This window comes from Maylandia zebra, linkage group LG23 (assembly GCF_041146795.1).
Source record: "Maylandia zebra isolate NMK-2024a linkage group LG23, Mzebra_GT3a, whole genome shotgun sequence".
Taxonomy (NCBI): domain Eukaryota; kingdom Metazoa; phylum Chordata; class Actinopteri; order Cichliformes; family Cichlidae; genus Maylandia; species Maylandia zebra.
This window is the reverse complement of record NC_135188.1, coordinates 9,046,295-9,066,545: the sequence shown is the minus strand read 5'-3', so window position 1 is coordinate 9,066,545 and position 20,251 is coordinate 9,046,295. Positions and strand designations below refer to the sequence as shown.

The 20,251-nt window shown below is 39.3% G+C and overlaps 1 protein-coding gene across 1 annotated transcript in view; it reads right to left on the bottom strand.

Moving 5' to 3' along the window:
* The window catches only part of scfd2 (sec1 family domain containing 2), a 100,396-nt gene that overhangs the window by 13,603 nt on the left and 66,542 nt on the right, over positions 1-20,251 (bottom strand). The window contains exon 6 of the mRNA XM_004557131.6: positions 3,614-3,759. Within this exon, the coding sequence (XP_004557188.2) occupies positions 3,614-3,759 (146 nt within the window). The remainder of the gene's footprint in view (positions 1-3,613; positions 3,760-20,251) is intronic.

The window sequence follows — 20,251 nt, the reverse complement described above, 5'->3', positions numbered from 1 at the left end:
ATTATTTTCTCTATTTCTATGCACTGAAGAGTGAATACAAGAAACATTGTGTAAAAATGACACATTACATTTTTTGTAGTTGTTATGTCTAGATTGTAAATTGGTTGAAGATGTTTAGACTGCAAACAGGCAAGACTTCACGTCACTGATCCCAGTCTTTGAAGTTAGCTAGCTGTGGTTTGATTTTCTGTGAATGCATGCAAGCCAGAGAGAAAGAGAGCTCTCATTCTTGTCAAGAAACTAAAGTAAGTTATTTCACAAAGTAATTACATTTTCCTATGACTATAGTAACTACTTTATATTAAATGTCATTTACTTTATACTGTGGCTAAAATGTTTGAAAAAGCATGTACAATGGATAAAAGATTGCAACATTCAAATGCATTTCAACCATATTATCTCACTATTCTGACGAACTTCATCTCCAAGGTTTTCTACATCATGGCTGTGTGATTGGTTAAATTATTGATGTAAGATTTGAGAGAATCACTCAAGAAATAAACCTCAGAGGGTAGAAGGAGGAGAAGTAGACAAGAAAAAGACTAAATGACAAGGACACAGAAGTATTGTTAAATGAAACTTCAGCAAAAGCTTAAGTTCCAAGAATATTTCTTTTACTTTCAATCGACTGACCTTAAAGCTCCTGGCCTATAATTCTCTGACAAACTGCCCAATGAGAATGAAGGACAACAGCAGTGAAGCCGCCACTCTAGAATGTCACTGTCTATACCAAAAGGACAAAGCTTTCAGATGCACTGAGAGGGCCTTTGGAGTTACATAAGCTCCAAGACGAGTGTGACGAGGCTCTCGCAGTGAAGTCCCATGTGCCTGCATGCTTGCATGACGCAAAAGGGAAAGCAACAAAAGCAGGAGAGGTCAGAGGTCCTCTGGTAAATCTGTGCTTGTGCTACAAATAAGGCTGGGTATCGTCACTGATTTCTAGAATCGATTCGATTCCGATTCACAAGGTCCTGAATCGATTCGATCCACGATTCGATTCGATTCAATTCGATTCGATTCTATTTGAATCTGGGAAATTTTGCCTCAGACAGTCAGAAATATTATAATTCAGATCAGTACATTTACATATTTTTGTATCTATAAAAAGGAAGCTGACAATTTCCAGACTTTATCAAAGGTGTGAGCGTCACAGCAGATGCCTTTGTGTCAAAGTAGCTGAAGATAAAACACATAAAAACATGAAGGTGGTTTTCCTGGCCTGGGATTTTATAAAAATATTCTGCAGTACATCAAAAACAAAAGAAAACCATTAATCAACATATGAACATTACCTCTGAAGTTACAGTGGTTTTATTAGAGACACGGCTAAGCGTTTTGCATTTTGTATAATTTTAAAAAGTTTATAAATTTGTTCAGTATTGAACGGCAGAAATGAGGTTTTCTTTTCGGAAGTAAGTAAAAGGAAAAAAAAACATCGGCCGACAGCGCTGTAAACAACGGTAGACTTGTGTGTAACAAGCAAGAGAATAATGCAGAAAACAGATTTTGGGGATAAACGGGAAACTGTTCTTGAAGTATACAGAGAAAGCGAGAGAGAGAGAGATGTGCATGAAGTGTGATTTTATCGTGTTCGAAGCAAAACAGCAAAAGTAAGAGGGAATTCATGACGATGTTTATGTGAAGCGTAGTTTGGATCTTCTTTTGCTGCTGGTTTGGTCAATATTGTTTGGAGAGAGATAAAACTAACAGCTTTATGATCAGCGCAAAAAGGACATAAACACAAAGCGCAGACCCGCCGAAACATCAGAGTCAGCGAGCTGTCGGCTTTCAGCCCCGACCGTGTCCGTGCCGTCGGGCGAGAAAGGCGACATCTCACTGATTCTGATCCGCGGGTCCACGCTTTGTGTTTACGTCTTTGTGCAGAAGCCGTGTACCTGCTCTCATTTACGGTTTTAAATGTTTGGTGGTTGTTGAAATTTTGTGACGTTTCACCTGAGATTCTGGAATTTTGGGCAAAATATATTTATATAAAAAAATCGATTCAGGATTTTAATGAATCGATATCACGTTATCCAAGCCAGAATCGATTTTAATCGATGAATCGATTATTAAAACCCACCCCTAGCTACAACCACTGCAAGAGTGAACATTACATGGAGTAGTTAAATAAAACACAAAGTAAAAAGTTACATGTACAGTGCAGTGAAAAAGTGTTTACACCATCCTGATTTCTAAAAGATATTTGTAATATTTACGTTCATGATCATCAAGCAAATTTTAATATTAGACAAAGTTAACGAGAGGAAACATGAAACCCAGTTTTTAATTAATTATTTCATTTCTTAAGGTGGAAAAAAAGCTTTCCAAACCTATCTTGGCTTATGTGAAAAAGTAAAATGTCCCCCTTGTTAAATCATGAATTAAGTGTGATTCACCACAGTTTTCAGAAAGCTGAGTTCAATTACACAGGCCAAAGCCGGGCCTCATTAATTCCTGGCCTGTTGAGAAAGAAATCTCTTAAATGGAAAGTATCTGACAAACTGAAGTAGGCTAAAAGATCTCAAAAAGCAATACATCACACCTTGATCTACAGAAACAGTTCAGAAACAATGTCACTGATATCTATCAGGCTGGAAACGATTTGAAAGTAAACTAGTGAGCTACGGTGAGAGCCATTATCCACAAATGGAGAAAACTTGGAACAGTGGTGAATCTTCCCAGGAGTGGCCAGCCTACCAGAATTACTTCAAGAGCGCATTAATGGATCATCCAGGAGGTCAAAAAACAATCCAGAATATCATCTATAGAACTGCAGGTGTCAGTCAGAGTAACAACAATATGAAATAGACTGGGCAAAAAACATCTATCCATGGGAGAGTTCCAAGGAGAAAATCACTGCTGACCAAAGGCTCATCCCACATGTGTCTAAAAACATCTTGATGATCCCAGAGACTGACAAGACACAAGTGGAACTTGTTACAACTGGTGAAAAACTAACACAACATTTTATAAAAAAGAACATCATACCAACAGTCAAACATGGTGGTGCTGGTGTGATAGTCCAGGGCTGCTTTGCTGCTTCAGGACTTGGAAAACTTGCCATAATTGATGGAACCATGAATTCTGATCTCTACCAGAAAATCCTAAAGGACAATGTCTGGCCATCAGTATATACCCTGATGCTCAAGAGCACTTGGATTAAACACAAAATGATGATTCTGGAGAGGCTTAATCAAAGTCCAGACTTAAATCTGATCAAAATGCTTTGACATGACCTTAAACACGCTGTTCATGTTGGAAAACGCTCCTAATTAAAACAATTCTGCAAAAAAGAATGGGCCAAAAATCCTCCACAGCAAAGTGAAAGACTCATTACCACTAACACAAATACTTGACACAAATACAGTTCTTCCTGCCAAGGATGGCACAACCAATTATTAGGTTTAGAGCACAATTATATTTTCACATCAGGCCAGGTAGGTTTGGATATCTTTTATCCCTTAATAAATGAAATCATCATTTAAAAACTGTATTCTGTATTAACTTGGGATATGTTGAAGCTGTGGTAGTGTTCATACTTGATACGGGTAAAGCAAACCACCCCTGTAACATGTGTTTTGAGGCTGGCAGTCAGAGTTTGTGTGCCTCCAACCTGGTGAACTCCATCGCTGGCAGTGTAGATGGAGCGTAGCTGCTTGAGGTGGTTTCTGGTGCTGCTCAAACCTCGGAGGGTCTTGAACATCTTCTCCACTGCAGAATGAACTCGCTCTGCGGTCAGCTCCTCAGGATTTGTACAACCTAATAAAAAACAAGCACACAGTCTCATTAACAGAACATTAAAAACCACAGATTCATCTAAAAGTAGACACATTACATTTTGCTTCAAAACTGGCCAGAGAGGAAAGCTAAATAGGCAAAAACAACCCATTTGATTCTGCAAAAACAATTGGCCATAAGATGTGGCATGTTCATTTTTGTGGGTAATTTTCTCAGCTGGGTGTGTACTGAAACCAATTATCAAGGTAAACGCAAGGGAGTGAGAGGACAAGAGCTCCTTTATTCCAGCGGAAAGCACTGCAGCCTAATCAAAATCTAATGTTCCCTTCTTTCTAAAGAAGTGCCTAGGGAAGCAAAGGCTTGCTGTGAAATAAACCCGAAATGACAGCGTTTAAGAAGAAAGAGAAATGGCAGTGAGAAAAGGAGAGTGGGGCTTAAAAATATCAAAGACAAGTAAACCGAGTGAGAAGATAGTGAAGAAGGCTAAACGATGGCGCCCAAGACGTCCGTTTAGAGCGCTTCTGGCAAAGTGGGTTGAGGGGCACCTGCAGTTCCACAGCACACAGCTTGGGGATTTGCCTGCCTTTAATTAACAAGGAGGTCAGCTGTGTTACAGAACACAGACCTGAAAACTGAATCAGCACTACAGACTCTGAGAGGCTCGTAACAAAAAGAACAATGATGACTCCACCATTTGTACAAGTAGTTTACACATAAAAGTGCTTTTCACGCAGCGGCGTGACTCCAACATTAAGCTACAGTTTCCTTACAGTCAGGAACTGGCTCATGTTCTGCTTGGACATGTTGGTCCACTCAGTGATAAAAATGCACAACCTATATCATATAAACCTGACGTACATTTTAACCGGAATTACAACAAGATCTTATTGCACGTATTGAAGCACGTATTAATGCCGTGAACGTCACTTCACTCTTGTTTTATCTGCTTCATTACTGAAGTAATGAGCAGTTGCACACACAGTGAAAGCCAGAGAAAGGACAAACTAGTGCTACCACAAATTACACCAAAGTGCAGTAAAGACTAATTGAACTCAACTGAAATGAGTGCAAATAAGATAAACACATTTTTGTATTTTTCATTTTGTTCATCTCAGTTCTGTTCTGTTTTGTTATTATCTACTATATAACCAATAAATGCCAAATCATTACGTTTATATACTCATAATATGTATTTATAAGTTACACTTTGTTTCACAGTGTTAGGAAAGCAAAGTTTAAACTGAGTTTAGTAGGAAAAATGTGTATTCCCCAATCCCAGCTGCTTAGCCTTTAAAAATTGTGATTTCAATTATTAAACTGTTGCTGGAAGTCACAAGAAGGTTGCCAGCCAGGTTACAGGCTTGTGTCACTGGGGACATAGTCCATGCCTCTCACCCTATTCACAGCTAGGATAGACTCTAGCATTCCTCTAGCACTCCTGAATAGGATAAGTAGTTCAGAAACTGGAATGATGAATGGGTGAATCCTAAAAACAACAATAACGCAACAAGACTAGTCTACAGTTATTCTGTTGGCTCGGTAACACTTAGCCACAATAAGGGCCAAGTCATAGTTTCTGCATGCAAATGTGCATTTCATAAATGTTTTATCTGCTTAAGTATGTTCGGGTTCATGTAGCGCCCCAGATTTAATACTGCATGGACTGTCAAATAACAAACAGGCAGCTTCCATTCCTGCAGGTACGAGGTTTTCATCACGGTTTCTAGCCCATACTCGTGGTCTATGGCAGCATATGCATACTTCTGGCTACATATATTTACCACACTTACATCCTGAAGTATGACAAATGTTTACATGATTTCATAATATCAATGGAAACATTCTGATGTTTAGCAGGTATGACCCACAACAGCACTGCTGCTGCACAGTAAAAAAAATCCCATCCATCGATCCATTCATCAGTAAAACCTGCTTGTTTTTTTAATCCCTCAGTGATAGGATGATTCTTCTGGTGTATATTGTAGTCACCTGGCAAAACGTCAACATTTAGACCCTTTTAACTCCATTTTTGGTATCTCCCAACTCCTGCGGGACATAAGTGTGTGTCTGCCGTTTTGGTTCTAGACATGAAGTCTACAATGAAATGAAACAAATGAAAACAGATGTCTGCTACAGACAAAAATATTGTTCCGAGCCATGTGAGTGAATCAAAACAGTTAAGTTGCACAGTGAATACAAAACACTGAGCTGAAATTAGAAGGGTTTATAAAGCTGAGAGATGAGGGAGTTTCAGGCAATTCTTTGTGGACCCTTCACTACAGAGCCTGTCACGTTGTTCTGACACAGGCATTGCCAAATGATGCACAGTTATTACAAAGATATTAATTGTGGCTGCTTTAACAGAACGGTTTACACCCAACTCTTGTTTAAATTATTTTTCTCTGGCCTTAAGTAGTATTTATTCATCGAGAGTGTGAGTTGTGCAGTTTTAAAGACATGAGCAATAGAAACAGGCGTTTTCACTTGAACTAACGTAGCATCTGTTTGTTCTTTCACTCGTGTTTCCCGGCACACTTTACAGATATCCACTAATCGCGTTACACGCAGGCAAAAGCGGACAGCTTTAAGGATACACTCACTGAAGGAGTGTGTGCATGTGACTGTGCACAGTGGACAGATTGTGGGATACAGCTTTATCAAGAACCACTCATCCAAAAAGATGAGTAAGTGATTTTAGCCATCTTTCACAGGAAATGCAAAAACAATAAAAACAAATAAATAAATAAAAAACTAAAAAAAAATCATGACCAGCTATCTTTTGAGCTAGATTGAGTTCTGGGCCATCAAAAAGATTAAATCTTTGCAAATGTTAGAAGTTTTTTGGCCTGTTTTCATTTTTTTTATCCACATCCTGTTTTGGGGTTGAATTAGGTTTAAATTGCACATTAATTTGTTAAGGATAAACCTTACGGGTAAGAGGTTCAGGAATGTCAATGAATGCCCTCACAAAGATAACCAAACACTCACAGGGAGGCCCAAACAGCAATCACTGTAGGAAACCAAAGACCACAAGAATCCTGGGAATTGAGAGCAATTTTAGCCACAATACACGAACCACGCATCCCAACTCGGGTCTGTAACAATAAACCCACCAAGTGTGAATTGTTCAGATGAGCAGCTGTCAATATAAAAAATAAAAACAGCTGCATAATATATACATTTGATTTTGTGGACATCACTTTAAAGCAAAAATTATATTGTTGAATGCAGAAGACACTAAAAAACAAGATATCTCTATTTCTCTGAAACACTCACTACTGCTCTCAGCTAAACCCAACATCGGTCTAATTAAGCAGACTCAAAGGGCCATGCATGACTTCTACCACCACAGGGTTACCATTGAATCCTGGAAACTCTCTTAAAGCTCTTACCTAAATATTACATAACAAACCATGAGCTCATGTCTTACACAGACCTACTTCTGGAATGAAAGCAAAGCCAGATGTATACATTGTGTGTTAGGAACATGTGAGTTTTGAAGATAAAATCGAACATTCGCAGAACATGTGGTAAAAATCGCCCTTTATGCACAGCAAGCTAAATTGATGGAGTGCAAGAGCACCTACGCCACCTCAAACTCTTATATCTTCAGGAGGATTTTCACAACACTAAAAACACACCTGCAGAAATAGTTTGCTTTATGGTATTTGGCATGCTATATATGTAGAGCTATACATCACTTTCAGCAGTTAGAGTGAACAGCTTTACTTTTTCAGCATGCTAGCTTGGGTTTTTTTGATCTCTGTTAGTTCCTTTCCCCATCCCATATAGATGATATCAAATTAAGCAAAGCGTGTCTTTGTTTTGATTTGCTGTCTTCAGGAATGTAAAAGTGTCTGGTCCGCTGAATTTGCTCTCCCGCGTTGCCCAGGCTGAGCGGTAAACTCCTACAAAAAAACAGCGGGTCTATTCAATTGAGCTGAGCGTGAAGCCTCAGACAGATGTGGGTCTTATCTTTCCAGACACCCGCAGAGGGGGAAAGCGTCCTAAAAAACACCCTACTACAAATGTTAGTCACTGAGCATTTCTACAGTGAGAAGCAAAAGAAAAGGGGGATCAGGCAAACACGCAGTAAATTTTACTGATTTACTGAAAGCAATCAACTAAAATACTGTCTGTGCATAGTGGGTGTGTTAGTGGTGGCAGTCCACTCCAATATGAGGGTGAGGTAGAGGGAGATGTGTAAATCTCTTTGAGCGCTTGCGTGTCTGCCATGAGGGAGCTGCTCGACTTGTTGCCAAAGAATACAGTACACGCCCAGAGCTAGGAGTTGGATGCAGGTCCCACCCCGAGCAACCTGTGCTTTGGATGTTGATCTGCAGACACCGAGCAGGAGCAGGACCAGGTGCTGACCCGGGAACATCCAGTTTGGCGGCGAGGCTGAACACCTGTGTCTGAATTCATCTCATGCGGCACAGTCAGGCCACCCACCATATCGGCAGCACACGTGTCTCACATGCAAAAATGCAAGCTGAATTATCTTTATCCCCCCGTTTCTTTCTCTCTCTTTTTTTTTTTTTTAAATTAAGTGAACAACATTGGATGTTGATGGAAAATAAATGAGAGCTGTCATATGAACAGCTCTGCCATTTCCATGTATGCATTTATATCCAGAAACAACCCATCTTAACAGACACCAACTTGTTTAGTAGATAAGAAAATATTATTCAAGTCTGACTCATCGCTACACTACACTGCTTAGAGACAAAGAGATTAGGTAAAGAGTCCAGTAAGAGTCCAGGCAGGAAACAGCTGACTGAGTGTTTCCTTAATTTGATCTAACAGAGCCGGAGGTGAGCAATAAATTACTAAGAGAGGTGCGAACATAACCTGTGACACTCACAAGGTGAAAAGAACCAACCAGAGGAGGATGTTAGGTAATAAGCAGAGCTGGAAGATGATGCTGAAGACTTAAGAAATATTAAAATATTCATTGTTGAAGTAAAACTACTATCAGGTTGAAAAGATGGGATTTGATGAGTTCTCATAAAAGTAGGTGTTGCTATTTTTTTGAATGTGTAACGCATTGATTCACATAAAAGCTTGGATGATTCAGATGACAAGCTTTTATACCACAGCTGTGTGGGATTGTACATAAAGAAAAGACAGGCCTTCTTTTTACCACTTTATACGACAACCTCAGAGGCTGAAAACCAAAAAAACAGGCTAAGTGCCAACGACTGAAGTTTCCTCAGTGGGTAGTTGAGTCCCTTTAGATTCCTGTGTGTCAAAGCCCAACTTTAGTGCGCAAAGAAACATGTTTGCAAACTGTTATGAAAAAAACACTGTTTTGTCTCAATAGCTAATCTCTTTGTCATTATAACTGTACAGGAAATTGATTTTATAGGATATCTCAGTCGTTTAAATGTTATTAAAGTTGTCTATTGTTGCATGATGACACAAAGGGCTGTAGCTTGTTTGATGTGTGAATTGGTATTTTCTTTACATGTTTCTTAGCACTAATTAACAGATGAGTAGATTTGTTTTTACAGATTCATCTTGGGCTAACAACGTTAGCAAGAGTTAGCTCATAGTTAAACACTCGCCTATCCAAAATAAAGAGGGGGAGTGGTGACATATGCGTATTATACAGTTAAGATCACACATTTACATGAACTCATCATTGCTGTACTGTACATTGTACATCTTTAATGACTTTAAACAAACAAGAATTGGGTGTACAAGTTTGAAATGATTATATCATTTCAAATTTGTACACCCAATTACAGATTAAAGATGTAAGCTAGTACAGTCCTGGAAAAAGAACATAAAAAAGAAATCATTAAAAGTACCACGATAATTCATGTCCACGATAAGTATATAAACCTCTGACCACAACTGTATTTAGTAGAGACTGTGATTACATAATGTCATAAAAAGAAAAATAAACTTTAAGTTTTTGCCCTATAAGCACAAACTAAGCCACTTTTCACATTCATACATCACGTATTCTGTACAAACACGCCTTTTTATAGCTAAGTAATTGTCTATATATACATATTTTAGATCACCCATTACTGAAACAGGAGGTGTATTTGCTGGGGACTATTTTCAGCCATGATTTACCCTCTACTGAGTTATTATGGCAACAAGACAGTGTATGCAGGATTGAGTCAAAATACAGGAGAGTGCCAATTCTCATGCTAGCAAAGAAAGATGTCGCCTAGTGCAGGCATATCGGACAGATCAGGCTTTGCTTATACAGGAAATAATTGTTACAAGGATCAGCGCATTAATTACCGGAGCCTTTTTGTGTGTTTTCTCCACATTATGAAAAATTCCAAATGTACAGTTACAACTGAGGTTCAAGAAAAATATTCTCTCGAGCATATAACAGAGCAGCTGCACCAACAAAGACTGAATGCACTGTGCACGTAAACAATCAAGTAAAAAAAAAAAAAAAAAATCATCAAAGAAGAGGAAGTAAAAAATGTGGAAGCATTTGTGTTCATTACCAATGCCACACTATTCATCTCACAAGAAATCCACTCTCTGCTAAAGAACACAGGGAACATTAAATTAGAAAAACACAGTCTGTTTCCTCAACAACCCTCAAAACACTGAAACTGCACTGCAACAGCTCACTGTCTATGGCTGACCCCACAATCAAACTAATCACTCTGTACTTATCAGTGGAATGTAGACAACCCGACTACTTATAAATATCACAGCTTATTTTGAAACGTGATCAAAAATTCTATTCTGGTCTGAGAAAAGAATGAGAGTACGTGATTTTTAAGCGAGGGGGAGAAGGATTCATGCTGCCGAGCACAACTTTCTAAAAAGAGTTTATATCAGACGTGGTAATCCCGTGTGGAATGCTGAGGAAGAAAATCTTTCCTGCAGAACGCCGGGATGAAAAAGGAGAGACGGAAGTAGTGGGCTTTTTGAGCTACATGCTTGTCGTGCCTCTTTTACCTTACATGATGATGCTTCCTGACAACTGAAAAACAAACACTGTATCCAGCTCGGTCAAGGTTAACCTCAGACAGATTTGCAGGTTAAAATTAACCATAAAATCTTTGATCACTGAGGTGGATCTTTTGATATACAGGGATTTGTGTACTTTCATTTGCTAACACAATAATAAATATAGGAAAATCATAATGGACTTTTATGCAAATGAACAGCAAATCAAAGTTATGAGGAAGTTGAAGATGATGCAAGCATGTGCATGTTCATAAAATCTGATAAAAACAGCAAATTACATACACCGTTAAGAAGAATTTCTAACATTTATGAATTCATTTTCCAAAAGCTATTTCTCTATTTCCCTGGAGGCCAACCAAAGTTTGGCCACAGCACCACTGACTAAAGACCAACACCAGTGGAAGGACATTAAGGGAGGGTAACTGCAGCGTTTCTCAATGGGAGTTGTTCCCACACAGACAAACTTTTTAAACAATTTCATGTGAATATTTGCAATTTATTGAGTTTAAATTAATTAAAATTTAATAGGTTGATAAACTTTTGTTTGTTTTTTTTAACACAAAAAAAATGTAAATGTACCAGCGGCTGCCAGCTCTACCCTTCACTCTACTAGTAGATGCACCAATTTGAAATCCCTAGGCGATCTTCTGAAAAGTTCACCTTTGGCCTTGACCTTGAGATCAGACTGAGAGTCGAACCAGACTACAACTTTGAAAATCCAAAAGTTGCATCTTTCCCGAGTTACACCGTTCACAAGATTTTCAGAAAACTTGATTTCTGGTCAAGGTCACTGGGCTTCGGAGTCGCCCACAAATCAATAGGGGGTGTTATGGAGGCTTTATCCACCAATTTTTCTTAACAGTTTAGCTTTTTCTTCACTTTACACTTTTAAATACCTGAATGATGTGTGTCGAACTAGTCAAAAGGACCACTATTTATTATCACTTAATGCAAAAATGGCAGATCTAAAAGGACAAAAAACAAAATAGGACGTCCACCTTTAATCAGTGATAAACTAATTAAAGCTGAGAGCTGGATTGCTGTGTCAGCATCCAAGTTGGAAAAAGTTGGGCATATACTTGTGTGAATTCCACTGTGAGAACTTAATCCTTCTCAGAGTGGCCCACTTGACAAAAAACACAAGACCTGTTAATCTGAGCTGCTTCACTGACTCTTTAAGAAGTACAGAACAATGCCACACACACACACACACACACACACACACACACACACACACACACACACACACACACACCCACCCCTTAGGCCATCAAGCACTCACTTTTAACTCCCACCTCCCTCACTGTTATAAGACCTTGCAAAGCACAACTCTTAGTGTGGATCTGAGTTTCTATATTTATTTCCTCTTCTTGTCATTTCCAAAAAGGACACACACCTCTGCTACAAGAGATAGTGCGAGGCAGCTAATGTGATTAATTACATGCTGGGGAAGGTGTGGTCTCCACTCTGCCACTTATGGAGAAAACTATCATGGTTAAGCAGCCCGCAGACAGCATAACTGTGGAGAGCAAAAGGATCTGCCTTAATAACACAGAGCACTTTCATGTCAGCTTGGTGGCTATGTTAGATGACAGGAATGTGGGATGCAGTGGCGTGGCAACCCTCAGATGTTATGCTGTTTGCTAACAGGTGTGATCAAACAGTGAGCACGCAGGACTCACCCTCTGATGGAGAAAACACCCTGTCACCACTAAAGGGAGTTTCTGCCAGTATGCATGAGTTTAATAAATGACTAACAAGGATAAGGGTACATGTGTCTAATGCTATCTCTGAGCTGAATGTGAGGACACCAGTTTAAATCATAGGGTAACATACCAATCTGCTAATTCAGAGAATGGCAGGCCCTAATTTTCTCATCTAACTTGAGGTCTTTAAAAGCAGATCAGATGGGTAGGCGCACAAACACTCACACACTTTCACTGTGTGAACAAAGCTGCACAAACACTACAGCTTTACCATACTTTGTGAATGGCACATTACCTCTTTTCATATTAAAGTCAGTACTCAAATTCTTTTCCTTTTTTATTTAAAACTCTTCGATTGTGCCAGACATCAGCTGACTCATGACTGCAGTGTTAAATAAGACATAAAAACTTCACTGTAAAAAAACAGTGTTGAAAATTCTCTTTGATATTGCTCCTTATGAGTTGCGCTTTAGCGTGCCGTCATGTGCTATTAGTTGAGATGTCAGGCATGCTAAATCTGTCTTTGATCCTTTGTAATTACAGTGCTGTGTGTTTGCAAGTGTGTTTGAATGGCGGAGTGTGTTATAATCACAGCGGTTGCAGTGTTTCACGGTTTTGGGGTAGAAATCTTAGAAATCTGGAGGAGAGGTACACAGAAATTACACCAATTCCAGACAAAGTCAAAATTACAACTCTGCACGCAATGCAACCCGAGTCCTCTCTTTAATATAGAGGGACGAGGGGGAGCAGGGGAAAGCAGTGTGTGTTGTATAAAGTGTTATGTTGAAGATGTTGAACAAACTCCCCATATCCACATCAGCTTAACTGTGGCTGCCTGACTGAATGCATATGCAGCATGTTAGCTCTCCTGTCTCATGAATTTCTCAGTAGTTACATAACTGCATCTGAGCGAGACTTAAGCACATGCAAAATATTCTTCTCGGAAAGAATTATTATATGCACACAAGTCTGCTGAGTAGTTGTTGAATATTTCATGCGTTTTGTAATCGGATCGAATATGTATTATGCAGTCATTTGTGTCAAAACTACATTTATCATTGTTCACCGTAATCCAGTCCAAACAGGGCAAGTCAAATCTGCTAGATGTTACAGCAGGAAAATGTAAAAGCCCTGAGCTCCACATCTTTATTTTATAAAGTGCAGCAAAATGTAAAGAACAAGTTGTGTAATTAAATCCAAATCAATAAATCAATCGCAATCAGACTGGAGTGATCATACCAGTTTAATTCAATTCAATTTTATTTGTATAGCGCCAAATCACAACAACAGTCGCCTTCAGGCGCTTTATATTGTAAGGTAGACCCTACAATAATACACACTGAGAAAAAACCCAACAATCATATGACCCCCTATGAGCAAGCACTTTGGTGACAGTGGGAAGAAAAAAACTCCCTTTTAACAGGAAGAAAGCTACGACAGAACCAGGCTCAGGCTAAAGACATGCTGTGGAAGAGAGCCAGAGATAAGTCTCGTCTAATTACCTGGTACAGTGGAACCCAGACTTACGAATACCCCGTTTCACAAAAAATTCAAGATACGAAGGCACTGAACGGCAATATTTTTGCCCGTGTTACGGCAAAATGCCCGAGTAACGAAATCCGCTGGCTCTGACTGGCTGAGCCTACAATGCCCACAATGCCTTCCGAAACATGTGACAACCCCTTGGCTTCTGTACTTGCGCTTCGCTGTTCCACTTGAACCACGTATTGTTGTTCTAGTTAGCAATTAGCCTATAGCCTATCGTTCAGCATCGCCTCAGTCAAAACGCGCGATGGGTCGTCGTGGTTCCACTGTATACGTTTTAATTTAATCTAATTTTCAATGTGCCATTAGCTTTGCCTTCATGGAATCAGCTTCCTGTGTGTGACAATGATGCTAGGAGAGCACTGGCGTTAAAAAAAAAAAAAAAAGGATAAAACATGTCCGAAAGCTGAATTATGAGAGTTTATTTTTAGTTATGCAAGATGGAATAGAATACCTTTAAAAACTCATATCATATTCTTTCTGAATTTATCCTATTAATATTAAGTTTCTTAAACTTTACCTCCATATTTTTGCATAATTTTAGAAAATTTCAGGAATGTAAACTTTTTGCTACTATATCTCCACTGGTTTTAACTAAAATTTTTACAACTATACATGGAACATGCACCATACTTGTAAAATGCAACCAGTAATGTACATCAAATCGTAACGGATACAATGCTGTGTAGTTAAGTAGCAGGCACTTGCAAACACACTGGGAGCAAAGTTACTTACGGAATGCTATGAAAACTGTATTCACTCTCAATTTGGGTGTCTGAGTTCATAAAGTGTGTCAATAGGTGCTTGCTTATCTGGACAGTTTGCAGGATCTGAGTGTCTGCGGGTAAGTGGGAAGTTGACATAAGAAGCCCTTTAGAAATGCTTAAAAGGCTCCTTGCAATGAATAGGCACAGTATATCTCATAAAGGCTCAGGGTCTCTTTCATTTGTGCATGTGTGTGCACTAAAGCGTGTAAGTATGTGGGGTACCTGTGCATATGCAAGCATGCATGTGTGCATGAGAATGGCTTCTCTTGCCATTTGAAACAACTGAACTTTAATTAACAGTGAGCACGAGGGATTTGATTACAGGAGCCAAAGATACATCATCATGCAGCTGGCTGGCCATTAAAGCGTTATGTAATACAGAAAAAAACAAAACACTCAACACCTCATTAAAAAAAAAAAAAAAAAAATCCTAATTATAAATTATTTATTTGACAATCCTAAATCTAGTTTTGACTGTAAAATGTGCACATTTGGAATCTGTAACAGTCACAAAGTCACAGTGCAATCCCCTCTTGTAGGTCACATACTGAACCCAACTGAACCTGCTGTGCAATCATAGCTGCATGTGTGTGAAAGAATGTCATTAGCACTGTGATGACTGAGTGTGTGCATGTGCCAAACCCGGACAGAGAGGTTTTTAAAAAAAAAAAAAAAAAAAAAAATTGTATTAAAATATGTTGTGGTTGTGTGCACGTACTTGGATAAGCACCGTGCACACGTCAGCAGATGGTAAGGTGCAGTTTTCATCACTCCTCAATTCCAGATCATTCTAGAGGCCGATCATCAGCGGCTGCAGACATAAGGCCATTCCACAGTAAAAGTGCTCACAGTGTTTCCTTTTCTAATCCTCCAAATTGCTGACAAAGACTTTGACTGTAGGATGGGCAGTGAGATTGCATATCTTGTTTAAGAAAACAAGAAACACAGACACGCCATGACACAACAGCTCCTTCTTCCACAGGCAGCAGTGAGGGCAGTGAGGCCCAACCTAAACTAAGGCGTGCTGTGAGCAAAAGTTGGTTTAGTCTGTCCCCTAGAGGACGACAGCAGCAATGCAGAGAATAAATTACATGCATCTTGTTTTGGAGCTAAAAGAAAAAAAAGCTGAATGCATTGTGTCTATAAGGCTGCAGTTCCTTCAGCAGTCTAAACAGTATAAAACTTTATGACACTTAATTTGCAATAGGCAAAACATTTATAAAGTCAAAGGGTATTCCTATGAGGGTTGTAAACATCTTTTTCCATGAACAGAAAGCCTGTTTTTAGTCAAAACAAACATAACCGCTGTCTGATGTGCAGCTCTTAAATGAGTGTAAGTCATGAAACTGTAGTTTAGATGTCATGGCCATTAATCATACGGGTACACTCCAAAATAAGGGTAAAGATGTTTTGGAAAACAAGTTCTGCTTAATTAACATTGTGGAAAATCTTCTAATGAAGCGCAACTAAGTTTTCATAAACCTCAATTCTTTTTTTTTTACTCAGCAAACATTTGCTCATTTACACATCCTGCAGTTAGGGGGCAATATTAACATTAATTTGGCATAAAATCTTTGACCAACTGGCCTGACTTGAATGTTTGTCTGATATTCACTATTTTGTTAATAATGTTTTTGGTCTCCTAAAAACATGTTAGAGAAAATATTTGGTAGAATATCTCCTCCCTGTTAATGTTTTTTGCAGTCAAGAACAATTCTAGCCTTGACCTTATTGCCAAATTCACTGCAACGCTCCATTAAAATAGGAGGAGGTACAGAGTCGGGTAATAAGAAAACATCTACTACCAAATACTGCCATGTTATTTTCACATTTTATACATTATCATTAGACAAAGATTAATTAGAAAAACTTGTCTGGGAGGCAGGTAGTGCTGTTTTCTTTTTACTACAAATTTTATTTCAACTGTCACAAGTTTGAGATGAAGTTCTGTTAATAATAACAAAGTTTACTGGTGTTGTCAGGTTATACTTAAAGGAATAAAGCAAATAAAGTCAGTTCTATAAAAGCGGCATGATTTTAACTTTGAACAGTCATGAACATTTTATTGTAGCCAGTACATGATGATATTTAGAGATAAAAGTGCACAACAGTGTAGAACACTGTATCTACACAAGCGGGATTTAAATCTGTGTTAACCTCGGATTTATAGAGATGTTATGCAATCTTTAAAAAAAAAGTGCTGCTGAGACACCTGCACTGATGTCATCACTTTGTGTTTCAGTGTTCGCCTGTGACTGGAATGTAGCTGTGGTTTTGGTTTGTAACAAGTACAATTTTGTTTTAACATATCTGAGTATATAATATCAAAGTCCACCGGTTGAGTATCATTAACATGTTGCGGAGCAGTTTGGCTACCATAGCAGAACGTCCGTGGGGTCAGAATGCCTTAAAAACAAGGGGGTGGGTGGGTCAGAAACAAGGTTAAATATGAGTAAACAAGGACTTCCTCCCCAAGGGTAAAATCTGCACCTGGACTTCTCATTACTGCTGTGCTCTGAGTCTGCTCAGCACCGCAGAGCACATGTGGCTCAGAGGAAACAAGCTCATAGCACTGCGAGTCTCCAGCATTGCATCAAACACAAACACAGAGTTCTGGGAAAGCGTGCCGGCCAATAAGGGTTCAATGGACCACCTCCTCAGTCTTGATGAGCAACCTCAGCAGCGTTACCGTCTCTTAAAGTACTGACAGTATTAAGAGTTTGCACATGCAGTTATAAAGATTCGAGTGTGTTTCCTGATGCTCACGGAATCAGTGCAATGCAACAGCCTGTCCATCTACCCACAGGGAGGGACCAGGATTTATTTACGACTCGCTGACACTTTGATCCTCTTCAATTTCACAGCTCACACAGCTTGTTTTCTTCTTTCCCCTCTGCTCTGACTTTATCACACCAATCTTCTACTACTGGCACTGGCACAAAACGCGGGTCTTTTCAGAAAAAGTATATGCTCTCATTTTGAGTCTCATCATCATCATCATCATCAGTGTGAGACTGATGCATGTGTCAGGTAAAACAAAAAAAACAATGATATCATCTTTGTAAAGCTGAAAGACAAATGGCTGGCCTATGACATGCAAAAAAGAAAACAGCTAGCCCACCGTCTCATGTTTTTTCTATTTTTTTCCCCTTCCATTTCGGTCTCCCCAAGGTCCTCACCTGGGGCCCTGTAAGGCCCCGGTGGAGCCTTGCCATACACTGTAGAGCACGAGACATCAATCAAATGCGGAGCAGAAAGAGGAAGGCAGAAGGAGGAGAGGGCGCCCTGCTCTCCCACCATGACTTCTCTAATCCCCCTCCCTGGACTTTAAATCTCTCTCAGTCTGAACCATCTTCACCTTCAAAGCTTCTCCCCTGTGTGCCACAAGAAAAATGTGCAGTCCAGAAGCATGTGCAAACAAATATTTATAAAATTCAAATGTAGAAGAAACTCTGACCTAAAACTAACACATGCAAATGCAGGTCAGAGCGAGTAAGGAACCTATGAATAAGAGTCTCTGTTTCAGGGGAGATCCAAGGGGGGGGAGGCTCTTATTTTGACAGTCACTCTGTCCAGGGAGAAAATGGCCTCTCTGTTTGTTTTCCAAGGAGAAACATCTGAACATCTGTGGTGTTCCTCTGTGCAACATGCTGGGCTAGAGTTACAAGCTGCACTGGTGGACAAGAACGCATAAACACATGTGCGCTGTTGGACACATTAAGACGCACATACACACTGGAGAGCAACACATAAAAGTGTAAGGGCATTTTGAAGTTGATGGATTTTATCTCAGTTGTAGTATATGACTATTATATATTAAATATGCTGCAGTGAAGTTGTGCACAATTTAAATCTTTTTAATTAGATGAAAAGTAAATACCACAAACTTCAAAGGCAGGCTGAGGAATGCAGTCCTAATGTCCTGGCTGTCGGGGCACTGTGAACGTGTGAACGTGGCAGATACGACTCTCCAGTGAAAGCTGCACCGAAGAGCTTATTGTCTTCTGGCTGTGTCTGACGTTTTTATTGCATTACTACATATTGAACCAAGAAATCCAAGGCTAAAAAAAAAAACAGCTCTTAAGCAAACATTGTGTAAGCGCGAACATATTTCACTTGGCAAGAATATCTGGCCTTTGTGACAGGCCTCCCTTTTTCAATAAAAAGGTTATGTCTCCAGGCCCATTTTACTCTGGGAAATGCTGCAGAGCTGAAGATACTCTAAAGAATTTTTGCATAAACCATGCGGGATCTTAGAGCAATACTTTGTTTTTAATCTTTTCAGTTTCTCACAATCTTGTAACGCTGCAGCTCTCAATATGGTCAAAAGGGTGCACTATTACACCACTGAACCCTGAACTCCAACACACACAGCCACACAGACAGACACACACGTTCCAACTCTCACTGCTGCCACGAATGAACTGTTTTCTCTCGTTCTCCTGGGGGAGCTCGACGTCATTTCTTCTTTTTCTGTGACTCAAACTTCTCAGATAATACACGGACGTTGTAGCCCAGACGTGGGCGCAGTGTCTTCAAACCTGCGAAAAAACCAGAACCACTTTCCCTCCTCCTCTGGTCTCTCTGCCTCTTTCTGGTCGTTCTTTTTTGCTGTATTTTGAAGCACATTGCATATTACTAGAACCACAAAAACATTAAATTAAATTTTTGCTTTTGTGGTTCCTGCTGAGTAAAGAACAGTTAACGTGTATGATGTGGAAGAGTAGAAAAACATCCAAAAATACAATTCAAAAGTTCAAATTTTAACTGTTTTAACAGTGCATATTACAGCATGCATTTAAATTAGTTGTTTACTCTGTGTGTATGATGACCCTCACACTAAAATGCATGAAGCTGTATTTACACCCACACCTGACTTTTCTTTTAAATCACAGCCTTAAGGGACAGTTTAAGGAGCTCCAGTAGTTGGGAGTGACAGGCAGGTTGGCTACAGTACATTTCTCAAACCACATCTAGGATGTGCAGGACCTCACACAGAAATTGTGACCTGTAACATGGTAATGATGGTTAAAATAGAGGTTTGATCTGCTTTCAAATAGCATACATAGTAGTAATACACTATCATCAACATGGACAGTTTGGTATTTCAGAGAGACACTGAGGTGAAACAGCAGTACCCAGCTCTTTGAAAATAAGATAAGGTAAATGAATTCCTAGAAAACCAAACCAATTCCAGGCTGCCATAGAGATCCAAACCTAGTATTTAGGTAAAAATAAAACAACCTCTGCAATAAGACCTCCATGAGAACAACTGAGTAAAGAAAATGGGCTCTTCGATAGTGCAGAGCCCACTAAGAGGCTGGTGAAGAGTGCTGAAGTGCCAGTGAGCTAAAATTAAACAAAAAAAGATAAGGATGGTTAATCTCACACTTTACTTTTTACCGCTAGTAGCTATTTGGGGTCATATTTTTATGAATGAATAGCTTGTTTGGGTCTACATACTAATTTGTGGATTTGTAGTTTATGCAAAGAAGCAGCAATGCAGTGACAAGGAATATTATATTTTAATTTGTGGAAAAGATG